Here is a 24,418-nt window from a genome sequence, read left to right as displayed (position 1 = left end):
TTCTTGGCGTTGAGTTGCAAGAAGTTAGCGGACATCCATTGTTTAATTTCATTAAGACACGCCTCCAGCTGACTACAATCCGGCGTGTTGGTCAGCTTTAGGGGCATGTAGAGTTGGGTGTCATCAGCATAGCAATGAAAGCTAACACCGTATTTGCGTATGATGTCGCCTAGCGGCAGCATGTAAATACTAAAGAGTGCAGGGCCAAGAACCGAACCTTGGGGGACTCCGCACGTTACCTTAACATAGTCCGAGGTCACATTGTTATGGGAGACGCATTGCATCCTGTCAGTAAGATAGGAGTTAAACCACGACAAGGCTAAGTCTGACATACCAATACGTGTTTTGATACGCTCTACTTTTAGCCCCTATGCAGGAAAATTCATGGTCGTTTTACCGCCTGAAAAGGTCTGTGCAATCAGCAGGGACGGCTAGACGGAGGCGGCAGCGTAATGAGCCTCCTCTGGGCTTGGGTTAAGGTCTGATGGGCCTCCAAAGGCAACAATTAGTCTGCACCCTAAGCCCGTTTAGTGCCAGCGTGGTCGTGACACAGCGCCCTGCCAGCAGATTGCGTAAAACGACTCTGGGACGCACTTTTAGGCCATTGAAGATCTCAAGAGTATGGCTCGTGACACGTCCAGGCTGCTAAGCAAATGCAGCATCTTAGAGCGCCGATAAACATATGCAAATGTTTTGTGAAAACAAACAAGATCACTCTAGGCAAGCTGCCTAATTGGTTCTACTGTTTTTTTGTCATTTGCACACACACACACACACACACAAGCGCGCGCACACACAAATCAGTTGAAGGGACGCCTTCTTCTTTGTCCCCTGAATAAAGGGCATGTTCATTAGTGGCAAAGTGAGCTAAGGTGGACATAGACACAGGATTTTGCAGCACTTTTGGAGATTTGTTTTCCATTGGCAAGGTATTATTGTTAAAACAAATATAATAAGGATGCTGTTTCTACTGTAAAGTACTCTTAAATGTCTAAAAACGTCTTCATTTGAAGCTTTTACGAGTGTTAAGTGTAAAGGTCACGCGCAGTACATAGTTCACATTCCTAAGATGCACCCTCTCTCCCTTCAGGTGCCCCCCCTGACGTCACCGGAAGTGGCAGAAAACTCGGGAGAAAGTTTTGCAATAGCGATGCACATGCAAATCCAACGCGTCCTCTCCAGGAGCACTTCTGGTAGGCAACTGTGGAATGTTCGTGCACGACGACAACATGGCGAGAAAGGGACGGCGGCTGCAGCAGCAGCAGCAGCAACGTGGCGCGGCTGCGTGGACGACGCACGCCAGGCGGACTACCACCGAGCCGTCGCCTCCGCCCGGGACCAACCCGCTCAATACTGGGCCGAAGTGGGCCAGGACATTCGCTGGTTCGAACCGTGGAGCAAAACGTTGCATGTGGAGGACCCCGTGTTCCCAAAGTGGTAGGTTTGAGTGGGTAGTGAGAAAGACGACCCGAGGAAGTGGGACGTAAACGCACCACTGCCCAAAACAACACATCAGGTTGTTTATCTGCTTGGTAATACGTCATCATTTATTGTTTTGTTTTTTAATTCTTTAAAAAAAAAAACGTTATAATGTGTGCAGGTTTAAAATACACTTCCTCTTTTAAAAAATTTTTTTTTACGACCGAACAACATTCGCAGTTTCACTTTAAATTGTGCCGTTTTAAATGTGTACTTATCCAAATACAAATCTATTTGGATCATTTCGTTGTTCTCTTCGTTGAAATAATATTGACATAATTTCTCATTTGGAAACATTTGCTGAATATACAAACATCATGCAAAAACTAATAAACAAACAGTCACTTCCGGTCGCCATCGTTGTTTGGCTAACAAATACACTCAAAGGTTAACAAATGTGTGAGTAAACATCGGTGACACACACTACATCCACTACAGATAACAAATAACATTAACATAATATTGACATAATAGCTTATTTGGAAACATGTCATTTACAAATATCACACTATGCTGGTAAATTAAGATTAGTATTTAAGGCAGACCTGGGCAAATTAAGGCCCGGGGGCCACATGCGGCCCGTTAAGCTTTTTAATCAGAATCATCAAACATGTATTAACGTTGTTGCCCTAGGGCAGTGGTTCTCAACCTTTTTTTCAGTGATGTACACCCTGTGAATTTTTTTTAAATTCAAGTACCCCCTAATTAGAGCAAAGCATTTTTGGTTGAAAAAAAGAGATAAAGAAGTAAAATACAGCACTATGTCATCAGTTTCTGATTCATTAAATTGTATAACAGTGCAAAATATTGCTCATTTATAGTGGTCTTTCTTGAACTATTTTGGAAAAAAAGTTTTTATTTATATTTATAAAGGATTTTTAATTGTTGCTATTTTTAGAATATTAAAAAAAAAATCTCACGTACCCCTTGGCATACCTTCAAGTGGCATATTAAATATACTGTAAGCCTGGTTGTGTTGTGACTAATAGAGTATATATATGTCTTGTGTTTATTTACTGTTTTAGTCATTCCCAGCTGAATATCAGGTCCCACCCGCCTCTGACAGCATCTTCCCTATCTGAATCGCTCCCACTGCCCTCTAGTCCTTCACTCTCACTTTCCTCATCCACAAATCTTTCATCCTCGCTCAAATTAATGGGGAAATCGTCGCTTTCTCGGTCCGAATCGCTCTCGCTGCTGGTGGCCATGATTGTAAACAATGTGCAGATGTGAGGAGCTCCACAACCTGTGACATCACGCTACTCGTCTGCTACTTCCGGTACAGGCAAGGCTTTTTTTATCAGCGACCAAAAGTTGCGAACTTTATCGTCGATGTTCTCTACTAAATCCTTTCAGCAAAAATATGGCAATATCGCGAAATGATCAAGTATGACACATAGAATGGACCTGCTATCCCCGTTTAGATAAGAAAATCGCATTTCAGTAGGCCTTTAAAATCGGTTCATTTGATCTGAAATTAGCTGAACACGTCAGAAATGACGGTTTTCTTAATTTTTCTCAAGCCACCTCGCCTCCAATTAAGATATACCGTTGCTGGTGTTTTTAGAAAAAAACTCCTAGGTTTGTTGTGTTTTCCTGTCAGGTTTATGGGCGGCAAGCTGAACATGTGCTACAACGCCGTGGACCGCCATGTCGAAGGAGGTCGCGGCGCTCAGGCGGCCATCATTTATGACAGTCCTGTGACGGGAACTAAGCAGATCATCACCTACAGAGAACTTCAGAAGCAGGTTTTTACCGTTAGCCTACTTACTCTCTTCCATGAAAACGTCTTTATCTGTTTTTTGTTTCAGGTGTCGCGGCTAGCCGGCGTCCTGATAAAAAACGGCGTGAGTAAAGGCGACCTGGTGGTCATCTACATGCCCATGGTGCCGCAGGCCATGTTTGCCATGTTGGCGTGCGCCCGCATCGGTGCCCCACACAGCCTCATCTTTGGCGGCTTCGCGTCCAAAGAGCTTTCCGTGCGCATCAATCACGCCAAGGTGAGCGTGCATCCATACATACAATGTTTTTTCTAACAAAATACATTCTAGTCGACCACTACGATGCATTTCAGTGTTGGCTTCACCGAGTGCAGTGGTTCTTAAAGGGGAACATTATCACCAGACCTATGTAAGCGTCAATATATACCTTGATGTTGCAGAAAAAAGACCATATTTTTTTTTAACCGATTTCCGAACTCTAAATGGGTGAATTATGGCGAATTAAACGCCTTTCTAATATTCGCTCTCGGAGCGATGATGTCACAACGTGACGTCACATCGGGAAGCAATCTGCCATTTTCTCAAACACCGAGTCAAATCAGCTCTGTTATTTTCCGTTTTTTCGACTGTTTTCCGTACCTTGGAGACATCATGCTTCGTCGGTGTGTTGTCGGAGGGTGTAACAACACGAACAGGGACGGATTCAAGTTGCACCAGTGGCCCAAAGATGCGAAAGTGGCAAGAAATTGGACGTTTGTTCCGCACACTTTACCGACGAAAGCTACGCTACGACAGAGATGGCAAGAATGTGTGGATGTCCTGCGACACTCAAAGCAGATGCATTTCCAACGATAAAGTCAAAGAAATCTGCCGCCAGACCCCCATTGAATCTGCCGGAGTGTGTGAGCAATTCAGGGACAAAAGACCTCGGTAGCATGGCAAGCAATGGCGGCAGTTTGTTCCCGCAGACGAGCGAGCTAAACCCCCTGGATGTCTTGGCTCACACCGTCCCTTATGCCACCGAAGATGATCAAGAGAAGAATATCGACCCTAGCTTCCCTGGCCTGCTGACATCAACTCCAAAACTGGACAGATCAGCTTTCAGGAAAAGAGCGCGGATGAGGGTATGTCTACAGAATATATTAATTGATGAAAATTGGGCTGTCTGCACTCTCAAAGTGCATGTTGTTGCCAAATGTATTTCATATGCTGTAAACCTAGTTCATAGTTGTTAGTTTCCTTTAATGCCAAACAAACACATACCAATCGTTGGTTAGAAGGCGATCGCCGAATTCGTCCTCGCTTTCTCCCGTGTCGCTGGCTGTCGTGTCGTTTTCGCTTGCATACGGTTCAAACCGATATGGCTCAATAGCTTCAGTTTCTTCTTAAATTTCGTTTTCGCTACCTGCCTCCACACTACAACCATCCGTTTCAATACATTCGTAATCTGTTGAATCGCTTAAGCCGCTGAAATCCGAGTCTGAATCCGAGCTAATGTCGCTATAGCTTGCTGTTCTATGCGCCATGTTTGTTTGTGTTGGCATCACTGTGTGACGTCACAGGAAAATGGACGGGTGTATATAACGATGGTTAAAATCAGGCACTTTGAAGCTTTTTTTAGGGATATTGCGTGATGGGTAAAAGTTTGAAAAAAACTTCGAAAAATAAAATAAGCCATTGGGAACTGATTTTTAATGGTTTTAACCCTTCTGAAATTGTGATAATGTTCCCCTTTAACCTTGTTGGAGGTACCGAACCCCACCAGTTTCATACGCGCAGTCACACAACCCTTCTCTAGTGAAAAATAAAAGTTTTTTTTTTTTCAATTTCAAAAACAAAGTTATGGTTTTTTTTCCCAGAGCACAAAATGAACCGTGCATGAACATCACCTTGTTCAAAGAACAAAACCAACACAGTGCATGAACTCACAAGAAATTACACACCTGCAAATTAGATGGAAAATTAGAAGGAACATTGTTTGGGGGTATCCATAATACGCCGATAGGGAGAAGTTTTTATTTACACGATGAGTCGGGTGTGTTTTGACCTCCGCCGAACCCCTGAGCCTGACTCACCGAACCCCAAGGGTTCGATCGAACCCAGGTTAAGAACCACTGGCCTAGTGGGAAAGCTGGTGAAATACAAATAAGCAAATTTTGAACAACACATTTTGTCAACTTGTTTTGATTAAAAACGTTACTCACAGTTGAAAGTGGGAAAAGGCAAGTCAGGCATGTAGACTACCGTATTTTTCGGACTATAAGTCGCCGTTTTTTTCATAGTTTGGCCGGGGGTGCGACTTATACTCAGGAGCGACTTATGTGTGAAATTATCAACACATTACCGTGAAATATCAAATAATATTATTTATCTCTATCACGTAAGAGACTAGACGTATAAGATTTCATGGGATTTAGTGACAGATTGTTTGGTAAACGTATAGCATGTTCTATATGTTATAGTTATTTGAATGACTCTTACCATAATATGTTACGGTAACATACCAGGCACGTTCTCAGTTGGTTATTTATGCCTCATATAACGTACACTTATTCAGCCTGTTGTTCACCATTCTTTATTTATTTTAAATTGCCTTTCAAATGTCTATTCTTGGTGTTGGGTTTTATCAAATACATTTCCCCAAAAATATGATCCACTTCAAGAAACTCTTCAAACTTAAAGTGTTTACAAAGTACAAAGAACAAGAACCATGACAAACATTCTCAATTTATTTCATCCATCCATTCATTCATTCTCAAAATAATCTTACTTATCTCATCATATGAAAAATGACTTACTTCACCAATTGTTATTATTAAATTATTATTACCGGTATTTATTTATTTTTATTGTGATTACTTATGGAGTATATTGTGAATAAATTGTGAACAGGAAGTGAACGAAAAGTTTTAGCAACTGTTATGTAAAAGAAAAGGGGTAGGATTAAATAAGCTCTACTTCTTCCTACTCCTTTTTGAACATGTTGAAAAGAGAAACTGGAAATTGTGATGTATCATGTTGTATGCTTGCATGTTCCAAATAAACTCAAACTCAACTCAACTCAACTAAAAAAATGCGACTTATACTCCAGTGCGACTTATATATGTTTTTTTCCTTCTTTGTTATGCTTTTTCGGCAGGTGCGACTTATACTCCGGTGCGACTTATACTCTGAAAAATACGGTATATTGTCATACCTTCCAATAAACACTTGGGGGAAAAACGTGACTTGTTTGCATGTTGCAACTCCTAGTCTAGCAGGGGGCAGTGTGTATCAGGAAGAAGTAATTTGGTACCTTGGTTTTCATAATCTCTTCCCAAAGGTCAGACGAAAATCAAATTGTACGAAAACCGAAGCAAATTGACTACCGTAGTTTGTTGCGTGCAATGTTGGGCCGTACTTATAATGGTAGACGGTAAACAAAACCAGGGCAGACATTTGGCAAACATTGTATCGATCCGTTGTGGTGAAGAAGGAGCTGAGCCGGAAGGCAAAGCTCTCAATTTACCGGTCGATCTACGTTCCCATCCTCACCTATGGTCATGAGCTTTGGGTTATGACCGAAAGGACAAGATCACGGGTACAAGCGGCCGAAATGAATTTCCTCCGCCGGGTGGCGGGGCTCTCCCTTAGATAGGGTGAGAAGCTCTGTCATCCGGGAGGAGCTCAGAGTAAAGCCGCTGCTCCTCCACATCGAGAGGAGCCAGATGAGGTGGTTCGGGCATCTGCTCAGGATTCCACCCGAACGCCTCCCTAGGGAGACGATTGGGGCAAGTCCGACTGGCAGGATGCCAAGGGGAAGACCCAGGACACATTGGGAAGACAATGTCTCCCGGCTGGCCTGGGAACACCTCAGGATCCCCCGGGAGGAGCTGGATGAAGTGGCTGGGGAGAGGGAAGTCTGGGCTTCTCTGCTTAGGCTGCTGCCCCCGCGGCCCGACCTCGGATAAGCGGAAGAAAATGGATGGATGTTCTCGAAAGCCTGTAGAAAAACTGAGGTACCGCTGCCATTATAGTGTCTGATTTTTGTTGCTCGAGCTTGACAAACTAGCAATATTGTTCAGGCTGTCAAAATATTAAAATATTTAATCGTGATTAATCGTATTGTCCACAGTTACTCGTAATCAATAGTGATTTATCTGAGATCAAAACAAGTTTTTTGTCTTTATTAAGTGTACCTTACAAAAATAATTTTCACTGGACAATGTTTGCTTCATGCAAATGTAAACGTTATGCTTTTTTTAAACAGCTCAACACAAAATGGGCACACATTTATTATTAGCCTTTATTTAACCAGGTAAAATCCCATTGAGATCAAAGATCTCTTTTCCACGGGAGACCTGGCCAAGAGGGCAGCAGCAAGGTTACATTAAAAACAGTAAACAAATACATAAAACATAAATAAATGATAAATGGGTCGTACTTGTATAGCGCTTTTCTACCTTCAAGGTACTCAAAGCGCTAACCAGCACCCATCAGGAGCAAGGGTGAAGTGTCTTGCTCAGGACACAACGGACATGACGAGGTTGGTACTAGGTGGGGATTGAACCAGGGACCCTCAGGTCGCGCACGGCCACTCTTCCACTGCGCCACGCCGTCCCATCACATTTACAACATTAAAACTTGCTCACATGACACATGTGCATACAGACAAGGTAGACTGCAGTCCTTTCACAGAAGCTTTAAACTCATTCAATGTAACTAGGGTTTGAAGTTTAATATTCGATTGTAGGTTATTCCAAGCCTTCGGTGCTAAAAACCTAAATGCTTTCTTGCCCAGTTCAGTTCTTACTTTGGGGACGACAAATTGCAGAACATTCATTGAACGAAGATTGTGACTTCCTTGTTTCTTTGTTAAAAGACAAGACAGATAAGATGGAGTGATACCCAGAATGGTTTTGTAGATGAAAACATACCAATGATTGAGGCATCAAGCACATAAAGATGAAACACTCTCTCAGACACACACACACTAGCTCTCTCACACGCTGACCACTTCTGACGCAGGTTCACGATGGTAATTAGCGTTAACTCGTTATTACTGCGTTAACTGTGACAGCCCTAATCAATACTGGGTTTTTTTCCAGCCTAAAATGATCATCACTGCCTCGTTTGGCATCGAGCCGGGCCGCCGCGTGGCCTACGTCCCTCTGGTGGAGAAAGCTTTGGAGCTGAGCTCTTACAGGCCCTCCAAAGTGCTCATCTACTGCAGAGACAACATGGTGAGTGTGTGCAGCTCAAACTGCACGGCAGATAAAAAAAACTGACACGCATATACCCTCACAGGAGCGAGTATCCATGAGTGGGGACTTAGCTCTGGACTGGGACGTGGAAATGGCCGCCGCTCGGCCTCACGACTGTGTCCCCGTCGCCTCTAACCACCCGCTCTACATCCTCTACACATCCGGCACCACCGGGACCCCAAAGGTGTGGTTCGGGTAGGCTTTTCTTTGATATGCATTGCTACATGTTGTTGCTGCACCACAGGGGGTGGTGAGAGACACAGGAGGGTGCGCTGTGATGCTCAAGTGGACAATGTCCAATATTTATGGACTGAGGCCTGGAGAGGTGAGTTCTAGCATTGCTTCTGTATCCAAATGTTTGCTGATGCTATTTTTCCGAAATCATATGTTGACTTTTATTGCAGGTTTGGTGGGCGGCGTCAGACCTGGGCTGGGTGGTGGGCCACTCCTACATCTGCTATGCTCCTCTGCTCCATGGAAACACCACCATCCTCTATGAGGTGGGTGTCTTTTTTAATGTTAATGAATATGTTCAAGTTCCTTGTTCCTTCTCTTGCTATTATTCTTATTTTGTACATAATAATAATGATGAATACAGTCTTAAGTAAAATAAAACGGAAGCAATATGTCAAAGATTCTCTAAGTGACAGGAGCGCTGTGCTGTTTTTTTGAAAGACCCATTGCAAAAGCTAAGTGTGTGCGTATTGATCTAAATATTGATAGTATTAATAGCAAGGTGGGTATTGGTATTGGATCAATAATAGCGCGATGGGATCGATACTTAAGCGGCAGTTTCTCGGTTCTCGCAAACTACTCGCTTTTCCTCAGCGTTTATGCGACCGCAGTGTCTCTCCGAGTCTGTCAGTGCACTGACTCTCGCTATCTCTTCTGCTCACTCAGGCAAACCCACTTCACTTACTATTAACTTTATTTTTTTTTACCAATATCTCACTTCAATGGAAGTTATTTTTGTTTTTTTGTTGACATTTGTGTTATTTTACACCAGTCACTTTGTTCTTAAATAATGTAATGTAGTTAAAGATGATAATAATGATTTCATTTTTTTTTTTATTGTTACACATTGTTTTATATCAGTGGTTCTCAACCTTTTTTCAGTGATGTACCCCCTGTGAAATGTTTTTTAATTCAAGTACCCCCTAATCAGAGCAAAGCATTTTTGGTTGAAAAAAAGAGAACAAGAAGTAAAATACAGCACTATGCCATCAGTTTCTGATTTAGTAAATTGTATAACAGTGCAAAATATTGCTCATTTGTAGTGGTCTTTTTTTAACTATTTGGAAAAAAAGATATAAAAATAACTAAAAATTGTTGAAAAATAAACAAGTGATTCAATTATGAATAAAGATTTCTACACATAGAAGTAATCATCAACTTAAAGTGCCCTCTTTGGGGATTGTAGTAGAGATCCATCTGGATTCATGAACTTAATTCTAAACATTTCTTCACAAAAAAAGAAATCTTTAACATCAATATTTACGGAACATGTCCACAAAAAATCTAGCTGTCACCGCTGAATATTGCATTGTTGCATTGTTGCATTGTAATAAATGGAATAGCCTACTTGATTTGATGTTCAGTTTATGAACTTACATTCATATTTTGTTGAAGTATTATTCAATAAATAAATTTATGAAGGATTTTTGAATTGTTGCTATTTTTAGAATATTTAAAAAAAATCTCACGTACCCCTTGGCATACCTTCAAGTACCCCCAGGCAGGCCCGGCTCTAACCAATCTGGCGCCCTAGGCAAGATATTAGGTGGCGCCCCCCCACATTGGCAGTGAAGTGTATATACTCACAAGAACCCGAATAGCTTTGTCTTTGACCTTTTTTTTTTACTTACAACTATACCTAATATATAAAGGGGTGGAAAAGTGACTATTACCTGCAGAGCAAACATTAGCTAACCAGAAGGCAATAACAATGTAAACAAAAAACACCTGCTTAAAAGATCTAATACAAATGTCCCTGAGGAATGTAAGGTGGGAGTACTGTAATTACCTAACGTTACATTATTATTTTCCATAACAATTTAGCCCCCTCCACAATATTAACCCGACGTTAAAACAGAACTAGCTATTTATTGATTAGCAATTGCCGAATCATGTAACATTAGCTTAATGCTAAAAAGCCAGGTTACTATCACATTCTGTAACAGACAAATCATTTCATGTAGGCTAACGTTACCTACCTGCTACCTCTGTCTTTTCTCGTTTCTCCTCCTCTTCTTTTCTTTTTTTTCTTCCCTGGGCACCTGACAGTTTGGGCCGTTTTGACATCTTGTGTTGATTTTTTGATGTGGTGACGTCCAAAAAGAGTCATGATACGGGAAGGGAGGGGGCGCACCGTGCGTAATGTTGTAACAAATAATATTTCTATTAAATAGGCTTTACTTTGCATTTTAATTAACGTGGGATTATTTTTTGTATTTAGAAATAATAGTACCAACTTTTTTTTTTCTTTTTTTTTTTTCTCCAACATTTGTGGCACTGGCGTGGCGCCCCCTGATAGACGGCGCCCTTAGCATTTGCCTATACGGCCTATGTCACGGGCCGGCCCTGCCCCCAGGGGTACGCGTACCCCCATTTGAGAACCACTGTTTTATATCGAAGCAGTAAGTTAAAAAAAATAATTTTATTTGAGTAAAATATTTTCCCTGTGTTATAGTCACATTCAACAATCTAGAGACAAATTCACAATATGACTAGAGCTGCAAAACAGCTTCAATTTGCGTTTGGTTGCTTTGATTAATCATTTAGGGAGTGTAGCTAATACAAAAATGTTAATATCCAGACAGCATGGAATACCAGGGACATAGTTGCCGCTGCAATTGAGCGCACATTAGAGCGCACTCTGCTGTTTTATTGCAAAAGCACTTGACAGGAGCTCACTGTTGTTTTTTAAGACCTTTAACTAATGCAAAAGCATTAGTTTAAGATCCTCTATTTGACTGGAGCACACTTGTCAAAGATTCTGTTTTAGCAGGAGCACTATGCTGTTTTTATTTAGGACATATTGCAAAAGCACCAGTCAAATATCCAATTTTTCTCAGGAAAGTTCTGCTCTTTTTAAAAATATACATATTGCTCAAGTACCAGTCAAAGATCTTCTATTTGACAGGAACACACTAGTAAAAGATCCTCTATTTGACATGACTGCTTTGCTGTTTTTTTCTAATTAAAGACATATTACAAAAGCACTAGTCAAAGATCCTCTATTTCACAAGAGCACAATGCTGTTTTTCAAGGAACTTTTGCAAAAGCTCTAGGCAAAGATCCTTTAGTTGACAGTTGCATGCTGGTATTTTTGAAGACCTATTGCAATAACTCTAGTCAAAGAGCCTCTATTTGACAGGAGCACTCTTGTTTTTTTAAGACCTATTGCAAAAGCACGTGTCAAACATTTTCTATTTGACAGGAACATGTTATTGTTTTTTTTTTAAAGACAGTTTGCAAAAGCATTAGTCAAAGATCCTCTTTTTGACAGGAGCGTTTTGCTCTTTTTCTAAAAAAAATACATATTGCTCAAGTACTAGTCAAAGATCTTCTATTTAACTGGAGCACACTTGTCAAATATCCTGTATTTAGCAGGAGCGCTATGCTGTTTTTATTTAGGACATATTGCAAAAGCACCAGTCAAATATCCAATTTTTCACAGGAACGTTCTGCTCTTTTAAAAAATATACATATTACTCAAGTACCAGTCAAATAACTTCTATTTGACAGGAAAACACTAGTAAAAGATCCTCTATTTGACAGGAGTGCTCTGCTGTTTTTTTTCTAATTAAAGACATATTGCAAAAGCACTAGTCAAAGATCCTCTATTTCACAAGGGCACTATGCTGTTTTTCAAGGAACTTATGCAAAAGCTCTAGGCAAAGATCCTTTAGTTGACAGTTGCACTCTGGTATTTTTGAAGACCTATTGCAATAACTCTAGTCAAAGAGCCTCTATTTTACAGGAGAACTCTCTTGTTTTTTTAAGACCTATTGCAAAAGCACGAGTCAAACATTTTCTATTTGACAGGAACACGTTACTGTTTTTTTTTTTTTAAAGACCGTTTGCAAAAGCATTAGTCAAAGATCCTCTTTTTACCAATTTCTAATTAAAGACATATTGCAAAAGCACTAGTCAAAGATCCTCTATTTCACAAGGGCACTATGCTGTTTTTCAAGGAACTTTTGCAAAAGCTCTAGGCAAAGATCCTTTAGTTGACAGTTGCACTCTTTTTTCTAATTAAAGACATATTGCAAAAGCACTAGTCAAAGATCCTCTATTTCACAAGGGCACTATGCTGTTTTTTTTTCTAATTAAAGACATATTGCAAAAGCACTAGTCAAAGATCCTCTATTTCACAAGGGCACTATGCTGTTTTTCAAGGAACTTTTGCAAAAGCTCTAGGCAAAGATCCTTTAGTTGACAGTTGCACTCTGGTATTTTTGAAGACCTATTGCATTAACTCTAGTCAAAGAGCCTCTATTTTACAGGAGAACTCTCTTGTTTTTTTAAGACCTATTGCAAAAGCACGAGTCAAACATTTTCTATTTGACAGGAACACGTTACTGTTTTTTTTTTAAAGATCGTTTGCAAAAGCATTAGTCAAAGATCCTCTTTTTGACAGGAGCGTTTTGCTCTTTTTCTAAAAAAAAAATACATATTGCTCAAGTACTAGTCAAAGATCTTCTATTTAACTGGAGCACACTTGTCAAATATCCTGTATTTAGCAGGAGCGCTATGCTGTTTTTATTTAGGACATATTGCAAAAGCACCAGTCAAATATCCAATTTTTCACAGGAACGTTCTGCTCTTTTTAAAAATATACATATTACTCAAGTACCAGTCAAATAACTTCTATTTGACAGGAAAACACTAGTAAAAGATCCTCTATTTGACAGGAGTGCTCTGCTGTTTTTTTTCTAATTAAAGATATATTGCAAAAGCACTAGTCAAAGATCCTCTATTTCACAAGGGCACTATGCTGTTTTTCAAGGAACTTATGCAAAAGCTCTAGGCAAAGATCCTTTAGTTGACAGTTGCACTCTGGTATTTTTGAAGACCTACTGCAATAACTCTAGTCAAAGAGCCTCTATTTTACAGGAGAACTCTGTTTTTTAAAACCTACTGCAAAAGCACGAGTCAAACATTTTCTTTTTGACAGGAACACGTTACTGTTTTTTTTTAAAGACCGTTTGCAAAAGCATTAGTCAAAGATCCTCTTTTTACCAGGAGCGTTTTGCTCTTTAAAAAAAACAAAAAACATATTGCCCAAGTACTAGTCAAAGATTTTCTATTTAACTGGAGCGCACTAGTAAAAGATCCTCTATTTGACAGGAGTGCTCTGCTGTTTTGTTTCTAATTAAAAATATATTCCAAAATCACTAGTCAAAGATCCTCTATTTGATAGGAGTGCTCTGCTGTTTTGTTTCTAATTAAAAATGTATTCCAAAATCACTAGTCAAAGATTCTCTATTTGATAGGAGCGCACTTGTCAAATAACCTCTTTTTGACCTGAGCGTGCTGCTGTTTTTTAAAGACATATTGCAAAAGTACTAGTCAAAAGATCCTCTTTGACAGAAGCGCACCAGTTAAAGACCCTCTATTTGACAGGAGCGCTCTGCTGTTTTTTTTAAGACCTATTGCAAAAGCGCTAGTCAAGCTGCTACTCCAAGAAAAGATGCTTCATTGTCGTACGGACACGTCTGCCTGAAATTGAACATTAGCCTCTAGCCAACATGGACCACAAAGGTTGTTCGGTTTTATCCATCCGTTCAACTTAAAAACTCACCTCCAGATGTCCAGTCGGGGCTCCTGGTGCCAACTCTGCAAACCCAAACGGTGAGGGAGAGTGGAAGTGACAGTTGAAGCTGTTCAGTATTCCCGCCAGCTCACTAGAAGGAGAGCTGGGGTTGAATATACAAACCCAGTTTCCATATGAGTTGGGAAATTGTGTTAGATGTAAATATAAACGAAATACAATGATTTGCAAATCCTTTTCAACCCATATTCAGTTGAATATGCTACAAAGACAACATATTTCATGTTCTAACTGATAAACATTTTTTTTTGCAAATAATCATTAACTTTAGAATTTGATGCCAGCAACACGTGACAAAGAAATTGGGAAAGGTGGCAATAAATACTGATAAAGTTGAGGAATGCTCATCAAACACTTATTTGGAACATCCCACAGGTGAACAGGCAAATTGGGAACAGGTGGGTGCCATGATTGGGTATAAAAGTAGATTCCATGAAATGCTCAGTCATTCACAAACAAGGATGGGGCGAGGGTCACCACTTTGTCAACAAATGCGTGAGCAAATTGTTGAACAGTTTAAGAAAAACCTTTCTCAACCAGCTATTGCAAGGAATTTAGGGATTTCACCATCTACGGTCCGTAATATCATCAAAGGGTTCAGAGAATCACGAGAAATTACTGCACGTAAGCAGCTAAGCCCGTGACCTTCGATCCCTCCGGCTGTACTACAACAACAAGCGACATCAGTGTGTAAAGGATATCACCACATGGGCTCAGGAACACTTCAGAAACCCACTGTCAGTAACTACAGTTGGTCACTACATCTGTAAGTGCAAGTTAAAACTCTCCTATGCAAGGCGAAAACCGTTTATCAACAACACCCAGAAACGCCGTCGGCTTCGCTGGGCCTGAGCTCATCTAAGATGGACTGATACAAAGTGGAAAAGTGATCTGTGGTCTGACGAGTCCACATTTCAAATTGTTTTTGGAAACTGTGTCCTCCAAACCAAAGAGGAAAAGAACCATCCGGATTGTTATAGGCGCAAAGTTGAAAAGCCAGCATCTGTGATGGTATGAGGGTGTATTAGTGCCCAAGACATGGGTAACTTACACATCTGTGAAGGCGCCATTAATGCTGAAAGGTACATACAGGTTTTGGAGCAACATATGTTGCCATCAAAAGCAACGTTACCATGGACGCCCCTGCTTATTTCAGCAAGACAATGCCAAGCCACGTGTTATGAAGCCAAAAATACCACAACAGAGACCCCCGGACTGTTGAACAACTTAAGCTGTACATCAAGCAAGAATGGGAAAGAATTCCACCTGTCTCCTCAGTTCCCAAACGTTTACTGAGTGTTGTTAAAAGGAAAGGCCATGTAACACAGTGGTGAACATGCCCTTTCCCAACTACTTTGGCACGTGTTGCAGCCATGAAATTCTAAGTTAATTATTATATGCAAAAAAAAAAAAAACGTTTATAAGTTTGAACATCAAATATCTTGTCTTTGTAGTGCATTCAATTGAATATGGGTTGAAAAGGATTTGCAAATCATTGTATTCCGTTTATATTTACATCTAACACAATTTCCCAACTCATATGGAAACGGGGTTTGTAGATCTGAAACAGAAAGATGGTGGAATGAAAAAGAAAAATACACTAACTTTGTAACTCGCTGTCTTCAGGGTAAACCCGTAGGGACTCCGGGCCCCGGCGCCTTCTTCCGCGTCCTGTCCGAACACGGCGCGGCCGGCATGTTCACCGCGCCCACCGCCATTCGAGCCATTCGCCAGCAGGACCCCCACGCCGAGAGCGCGGCTGCATACTCCCTGCCCAAGTAAGCGTCCTGACTCTGATCGTAGACTTGGATGCGATGCTTGACAGACGCGTGTCCTTCCAGGCTGAGGTCCATATTCCTGGCGGGAGAGCGCTGTGACGTGGAGACGCTGGAGTGGGCGAAGAGGACTTTCAGGGCTCCAGTCCTGGATCACTGGTGGCAGACGGGTAGGTAAAGCCTAAAATGATGTATTCAGTTTGCATCTGTGGTACCTGAACCTGGGTTGGGCGGATTGTAAAAGCTTGGGAAAAACACGACAAATGCTCCTCAATGCTAAGCTAATTAGCATCAGTTGCGTTACGAGCGAGTAGCGGATTGTCCATCACAGCACGCGGACAGAAGAACACACTCAACATGCACGTCACAAAGGCGGGACTGTAAAAGTGGAGGTTAGGGGTGGTTAATATGGCCTAAAATTAATTATCATGATATATATTGGAGCCTCATGTAATAACAATATATATCACTATTAGAGTATCGGCCGATAAATGCTTTAAAATGTAATATCGGAATCGTTTTTTTTTTATTATCGGTATCGTTTTTTGGTGTTTTTTTTTTATTACCGTATTTTCCGCACTATAAGGCGCACCGGATTATTAGCCGCACCTTCTATGAATTACATATTTCATAATTTTGTCCACCAATAAGCCGCCCCGGACTATAAGCCGCGCCTACGCTGCGCTAAAGTGAATGTCAAAAAAACGCTGCGCTAAAGTAAATGTCAAAAAAAACAGTCAGATAGTTCAGTCAAACTTTAATAATATATTGAAAACCAGCGTTCTAACAACTCTGTCCCAAAATGTACGCAAATGTGCAATCACAAACATAGTAAAATTCAAAATGGTGTAGAGCAAAAGCAACATAATGTTGCTCGAACGTTAATGTCACAACACACAAAATAAACATAGCGCTCACCTTCTGAAGTTATTCTTCATTCGTAAATCCTTCGAATTCTTCGTCTTCGGTGTCCGAATTGAAAAGTTGCGCAAGCGTGGGATCCAAAAATGGCCGGCTCCGTCTCGTCGAAGTCATCGGATTCAGTGTCGCTGTTGTTGTGCAGCAGTTCTGTGAATCCTGCCTTCCGGAAAGCTCGGACCACAGTTGTGACCGAAATATCTGCCCAGGCATTTTTTTAATTAAATCAACATAAACACAAGATGCACTTACAATTAGTACACCAACCCAAATAACCTCCCTCCCCCATTTACACTCATTCACACAAAAGGGTTGTTTCTTTCTGTTATTAATATTCTGGTTCCTACATTATATATCAATATATATCAATACAGTCTGCAAGGGATACAGTCCGTAAGCACACATGATTGTGCGTGCTGCTGGTCCACTAATAGTACTAACCTTTAACAGTTAATTTGACTCATTTTCATTAATTACTAGTTTCTATGTAACTGTTTTTATATTGTTTTACTTTCTTTTTTATTCAAGAAAATGTTTTTAATTTATTTATCTTATTTTATTTTGTTTTTAAAAAAAGGACCTTATCTTCACCATACCTGGTTGTCCAAATTAGGCATAGTAATGTGTTAATTCCACGACTGTATATATCGGTAGATATCGGTATCGGTTGATATCGGTATCGGTAATTAAAGAGTTGGACAATATCGGAATATCGGATATCGGCAAAAAGCCATTATCGGACATCCCTAATCACTATGTATTATTTGGCATATAAATGATAATATAACCATTTCTAAACTGGTTAAAAAGGCTCCCAATCTAACTGCTGACGTATTCTTTAACATTCTGTGTCGTTGTCAATGGTATTATTTACTTAAAACTGTTAATCTACTTGCTAATTTACTGATAATATATGTTTACTTTTTGTTGTAACACGTTTCTATCTATACCAGTGGTACGCCAAATAATTACTTAAAAAAAAAAAAAAAAACTGTGTGTAATGTGATAGTGACCAAAAGTATTCAATATACTTTATACATCAAACCTCTGCCTTGATTTTAATGACTATTTAGGCCTACTACGCTACTGTATTTTAATGTCGGCCTTTATGGTGGTACTTGGAGAGTCAAGCGTTTTCTAAAGGTGGTATTTGGTAAAAAAAAAAACACTGATCTACACTTCCGTTAAAATGTGATATGCATGTATTCTTCTGTTGTTTGGATACTTGATATTAATTTTGGGCAATACTACAAATGTTTGTAAGGATCCAACACCAAAGAGTTACAGGGACAGTATTGGTCATATCAATGTTAATACTTGAAATTTTCAGGATCAATAAACAATTCAGTTTGGTTCATTCAACTATAATCTGACAATATCGATTAATATTTAAGTAATTTCCTCATTCCTTTTTGTACACCATTTATAATACCGTATTTTTCGGACTGTAAGTTGCAGTTTTTTTCATAGTTTGGCCGGGGGTGCGACTTATAGTCAGGAGCGACTTATGTGTGAAATTATTAACACATTACCGTAAAATATCAAATACTATTATTTAGCTCATTCACGTAAGAGACTAGACGTATAAGATTTCATGGGATTTAGTGACAGATTGTTTGGTAAACATATAGCATGTTCTATATGTTATAGTTATTTGAATGACTCTTACCATAATATGTTACGTTAACATACCAGGCACGTTCTCAGTTGGTTATTTATGCCTCATATAACGTACACTTATTCAGCCTGTTGTTCACTATTCTTTATTTATTTTAAATTGTCTTTCAAATGTCTATTCTTGGTGTTGGGTTTTATCAAATACATTTCCCCAAAAATGCTACTTATATATGTTTTTTTTCTTCTTTATTATGCATTTTCGGCCGGTGCGACTTATACTCCGGAGCGACTTATACTCCGAAAAATACGGTAATGTAAATGGTGCAAAATAACTAAACAAAAGCACTTGGCTCTTATTTCCTGAATTTGTAAACAACAACAAAAACGTTTTTTTTGTTATAGTAAGAATATCAATCAAATCACTGTAGTATCAACAATTTACTGATACTGTCCTTGGTATCGTTACATTCAATATTTGTATCGATCCGCCTACCATTTGTTTCCATTCAATAATTCTCGCTCAGCGGTTGGCTATGTTTTTTTGTATCCTCCTACGACGTGTAATGTACCATGTTTAGCTCGTCCTTTTCCTACAGTGATAATGATACTTGTAAGAAACAGTTCATTTTCTGCCATGTATGTTAATATTGGTGATTTAGAATCTGTGCTTTGCAGGGACGTTAGCCGCTAGGGAGGATGCTACATTGCGTTGAGGAATCCTTTGCTGGCTTTTCACTGTCAAATTTGCTGGCCACAGTAGGAATGTGTCATCAACATGCATATCACTACATGACGATGGTCTTAAAAGCTGTATCGTCGGCTAAATTGATATCATTTATATTGCCTATGTCGCGCAACCCCGTCGGAGGTCAAAGGGCATTCGTTTGGGCGACGAGACGGGTCTGGTTGGTAGCACATGTTAGTTATTGAAACACTTTTGGTCAGTTTGTACTAGTAATGTAATGTTTTAGTTTATATATTTAAAAAAAGCACATCACAATTGAAGGACTAGAGCAGTGGTTCTCAAATGGGGGTACGCGTACCCCTGGGGGTGCTTGAAGGTATGCCAAGGGGTACGTGAGATTTTTTTTAAATATTCTAAAAATAGCAACAATTCAAAAATCCTTTATAAATATATTTATTGAATAATACTTCAACAAAATGTGAATGTAAGTTCATAAACTGAACATCAAATCAAGTAGGCTATTCCATTCATTACAATGCAACAATGCAATGTTCAGTGTTGACAGCTAGATTTTTAGTGGACATGTTCCATAAATATTGATGTTAAAGATTTGTTTTTTTGTGAAGAAATGTTTAGAATTAAGTTCATGAATCCAGATGGATCTCTATTACAATCCCCAAAGAGGGCACTTTAAGTTGATGATTACTTCTATGTGTAAAAATCTTTATTTATAATTGAATCACTTGTTTATTTTTCAACAAGTTTTTAGTTATTTTTATATCTTTTTTTCCAAATAGTTCAATAAAGACCACTACAAATGAGCAATATTTTGCACTGTTATACAATTAAATAAATCAGAAACTGATGACATAGTGCTGTATTTTACTTCTTTATCTCTTTTTTTCGACCAAAAATGCTTTGCTCTGATTAGGGGGTACTTGAATTTAAAAAAAATTCACAGGGGGTACATCACTGAAAAAAGGTTGAGAACCACTGGACTAGAGCATGGGTGTCAAACTCTGGCCCGCCGTGTAATTTCATTTGGCCCTTGAGGCAATATCAAATTAACATTAGAGCTGGCCCGCCGGTATTAACACCGCATTCACTGCTAATACTCATACTTGCCAACCCTCCCGATTTTCAGTGCCCCTCTCGAAAGTCTCCCAGGGCAACCATTCTCCCGAATTTCTCCCGATTTCCACCCGGACAACAATATTAGGGGCGTACCTTAAAGGCACTGCCTTCAGCGTCCTCTACAACCTGTCGTCATGTCTGCTTTTCCTCCATACAAACAGCGTGCCGGCCCCTGTCACATGATATATGCGGTTTCTACACACACTTGATCAACAGCCATACAGGTCACACTGAGGGTGGCCGCATAAACAACTTTACCACTGTTACAAATATGCGCCACACTGTGAAACCACACCAAACAAGAATGACAAACACATTTTGGGAGAACATCCGCACCGTAACACAACAGAACAAATACCCAGAACCCCTTGCAGCACTAACTCTTCCGGGACGCTACAATATACACCCCCCGCTATCACCAAACCCCGCCCCCCCCAACCCCGCCCACCTGAGCCCCGACATTAATGAACTAGCATCCCAGAAAAGATGGCAGGTATCTGGCTTGGGCACATCAGATTAGATCAGTGTGTTGCAAACTGAGCAGTAAAAAGGCCTGAATGGTTGATTTATTCATTGTTATTTTATTTTGAAATTTATTAGTCTGTGGGAAAAGTTAATGTTGATATTTACCTCAGAAGGCTGCAAATAGAAAAGAGGCATTAAATTTTTTATTTAAATTTGATTTAATATATCGTACCATTGATGTTTTTACATTTGTTTTTTGAAAGTTGATTTTGCACTATTAAGTTATATAAGCGTTGCTTGTTCCATATTCAGTGTTAAAGCAAATCAGTGTAGCAAACTGAGCAATAATTAACATTTTATTCATGCACTTTCTCTTGCTACTTCAAGGCTTGAATGTTTGATTCATTCATTATTGATATTTTATTTTCAAATTTATTATTAGCTTGTGGAAAAAGTTAATGTTGATATTTACCTCAGAAGGCCGCAAATAGAAAAGAGGCTGTCATGACTTGGTCCTGGGGTTTAGTTTTTCTCGAAGGCAACGGAAAGTTGGCTCGGGCGAGACGGGAATGCAGGTACATTTTTGTTTAACACTATAACTACAAAACAAGGAAGTAAACAAAAGGCGCGCACAAGGGGGGAAGTACAAGACTTGACTATAAACACAAAACTTGCACAAGGGCAGAAACTATGAACAATTAAACAAAACTTGCAAACTATGGCATGAATAAAGAAACCTTACTTGGACATGTTATGAAGTGCGCAGAGGTTAACCGAGTGTGACAGGGGTATGAAGAGCATAAATGTGGGGATGTCACCAGAAAGACAAACTGAAAACACTGAACTTAAATACTACAGACATGATTAACGAAAACAGGTGTGTGACTCAAAACGTGAAACAGGTGCGTGACGTGACAGGTGGAAACTAATGGGTTGCTATGGTGACAAACAAGAGTGCACAATGAGTCCAAACGTGGAACAGGTGAAACTAATGGGTAATCATGGAAACAAGACAAGGGAGTGAAAAGCCAGAAACTAAAGAGTCCAATAACTAAAAACATGACTAAAACAAAACATGATTACACAGACATGACAGAGGCATTCAATTTTTATTTTATTTTATTTGATATACCATTGATATTTTTTTATTATTATTATTATTATTTGAAACTCTATTTTGCATGTCACTATAAAGTTATATAAGCCTTGCTTGTTCAATATTCAATGCAAAACTTGTTTGGGTCCCTATTAAAAGGGTAATTTGTTCAACCTTGGCCCGCGGCTTTGTTCAGTTTTAACATTTTGGCCCACTCTGTATTTGAGTTTGACACCCCTGGCCTAGAGAGACTGTGTGTTCTCCATAATCCTCATCATGTATTTCCTTTTGATACGGTATGCAGTTGTGAAGGCTACCTAAATACCTCATTACCACTTTTTGGCACCCTTCCGTTAGAGTTGCACCCAATCTGATTGAACTTGTCGGTTTTAGTTCCAGCTGACTTGTGAACAATACCCTCCATCGGCTGATTTATGCGGCGAGGAAAGAAAAGCCGCCGGCGCCGACTTCATTTCTGTGTGTCTGAGTGCTTAAGACTGAAGTGAATATCCGTCAGCCTGCGATCTAAATGTGTTATTCACCTTCTTCACGCCTCAGCACCTCACTCTCCTCAGCTTCAAATGCTGGTGCTCACCTTTTAGAGGAAAGTTGTTTAAATTAACCTTTTTTGGCTCATTTAGCATTTAGGGAGAGATTAGCTTCCGCTTTGTGGTGCTCTTATCGTTATTCCCATGTGCAGACACCTCAATCACTGGGCATCCTGCTGACACGGAAACTTTTTACCTTCACTAACATGGCCCAGTATGCTATTATTAGCATTTCTACAATGCTATTTATTACCTGCTGGTACAATATCGGAAATATTACTATGGTGCTATGTGGAGGAAAACACTTGAGTCACTAACGACAATGCATAATGTGTGTTATGGAGCACACACAAACACGTTATTCTAGTACAGTGGGTTCTTAACCTTGTTGGAGGTACCGAACCCCACCAGTTTCATATGCGCATTCACAGAACCCTTCTTCAATGAAAAATAAAATGTTTTTTTTTTCAAATTCAAGACAAAGTTATATGTTTTTGGTAACACTTTAGTATGGGGAACATATTCTAAGTAACAAAGACTTAATTTAGAGTTATTTGGTTAGGGCCAGGGTTAGGGTTATAATAAGGCCATGCCGAATAAGGCATTAATAATGACTAGTTAAGAGCCAATATGTTACTATTTTGCAATATTTTCTCCTAAAATAATTACAAACCCCGTTTCCATATGAGTTGGGAAATTGTGTTAGATGTAAATATAAACGGAATACAAGGATTTGCAAATCCTTTTCAACCCATATTCAGTTGAATATGCTACAAAGACAATATAGTTGATGTTCAAACTGATAAACATTTTTTTTTTTTGCAAATAATCATTAACTTTAGAATTCGATGCCAGCAACACGTGACAAAGAAGTTGGGAAAGGTGGCAATAAATACTGATAAAGTTGCGGAATGCTCATCAAACATTTATTTGGAACATCCCACAGGTGAACAGGCAAATTGGGAACAGGTGGGTGCCATGATTGGGTATAAAAGTAGATTCCATGAAATGCTCAGTCATTCACAAACAAGGATGTGGCGAGGGTCACCACTTTGTCAACAAATGCGTGAGCAAATTGTTGAACAGTTTAAGAAAAGCCTTCTCAAGCAGCTATTGCAAGGAATTTGGGGATTTCACCATCTACAGTCCGTAATATTATCAAAGGGTTCAGAGAATCTGCAGAAATCACTGCACGTAAGCAGCTAAACCCGTGACCTTCGATCCCTCACGCTGTACTGCATCAACAAGCGACATCAGTGTGTAAAGGATATCACCACATGGGCTCAAGAACACTTCAGAAACCCACTGTCAGTAACTACAGTTGGTCGCTACATCTGTAAAGGCAAGATAAAACTCTCCTATGCAAGGCGAAAACCGTTTATCAACAACACCCAGAAACGCCGTTGGCTTCGCTGGGCCTGAGCTCATCTAAGATGGACTGATACAAAGTGGAAAAGTGTTCTGTGGTCTGAAGAGTCCACATTTCAAATTGTTTTTGGAAACTGTGAACGTTGTGTCCTTCGGACCAAAGAGGAAAAGAACCATCCGGATTGTTATAGGCGCAAAGTTGAAAAGCCAGCATCTGTGATGGTATGGGGGTGTATTAGTGCCCAAGACATGGGTAACTTACACATCTGTGAAGGCGCCATTAATGCTGAAAGGTACATAGAGGCTTTGGAGCAACATATGTTGCCATCCAAGCAACGTTACCATGGACGCCCCTGCTTATTTCAGCAAGACAATGCCAAGCCACGTGTTACATCAACATGGCTTCATAGTAAAAGAGTGCGGGTACTAGACTGGCCTGCCTGTAGTCCAGACCTGTCTCCCATTGAAAATATGTGGCGCATTATGAAGCCTAAAATACCCCCGGACTGTTGAACAACTTAAGCTGTACATCA

At 39.9% G+C, this 24,418-nt stretch overlaps 1 protein-coding gene across 1 annotated transcript in view; it reads left to right on the top strand.

Annotated features, from left to right (window-relative positions):
• Positions 1 to 794: 794 nt before the first annotated feature.
• Positions 795 to 24,418, top strand: part of acss3 (acyl-CoA synthetase short chain family member 3) — a 44,455-nt gene continuing 20,831 nt past the window's right edge. The window contains exons 1-10 of the mRNA XM_061959632.1: positions 795 to 929; positions 1,091 to 1,437; positions 3,083 to 3,227; positions 3,291 to 3,479; positions 8,288 to 8,422; positions 8,487 to 8,627; positions 8,688 to 8,768; positions 8,848 to 8,943; positions 15,906 to 16,057; positions 16,121 to 16,224. Coding sequence (XP_061815616.1) covers positions 1,151 to 1,437; positions 3,083 to 3,227; positions 3,291 to 3,479; positions 8,288 to 8,422; positions 8,487 to 8,627; positions 8,688 to 8,768; positions 8,848 to 8,943; positions 15,906 to 16,057; positions 16,121 to 16,224 — 1,330 coding nt within the window. The 5' untranslated portion in view covers positions 795 to 929; positions 1,091 to 1,150. The remainder of the gene's footprint in view (positions 930 to 1,090; positions 1,438 to 3,082; positions 3,228 to 3,290; positions 3,480 to 8,287; positions 8,423 to 8,486; positions 8,628 to 8,687; positions 8,769 to 8,847; positions 8,944 to 15,905; positions 16,058 to 16,120; positions 16,225 to 24,418) is intronic.

This window comes from Nerophis lumbriciformis, linkage group LG05 (genome assembly GCF_033978685.3).
Source record: "Nerophis lumbriciformis linkage group LG05, RoL_Nlum_v2.1, whole genome shotgun sequence".
Lineage (NCBI taxonomy): Eukaryota > Metazoa > Chordata > Actinopteri > Syngnathiformes > Syngnathidae > Nerophis > Nerophis lumbriciformis.
Note: the sequence above shows the minus strand (reverse complement) of the source record. Positions and strands in the feature narration are given on the sequence as shown.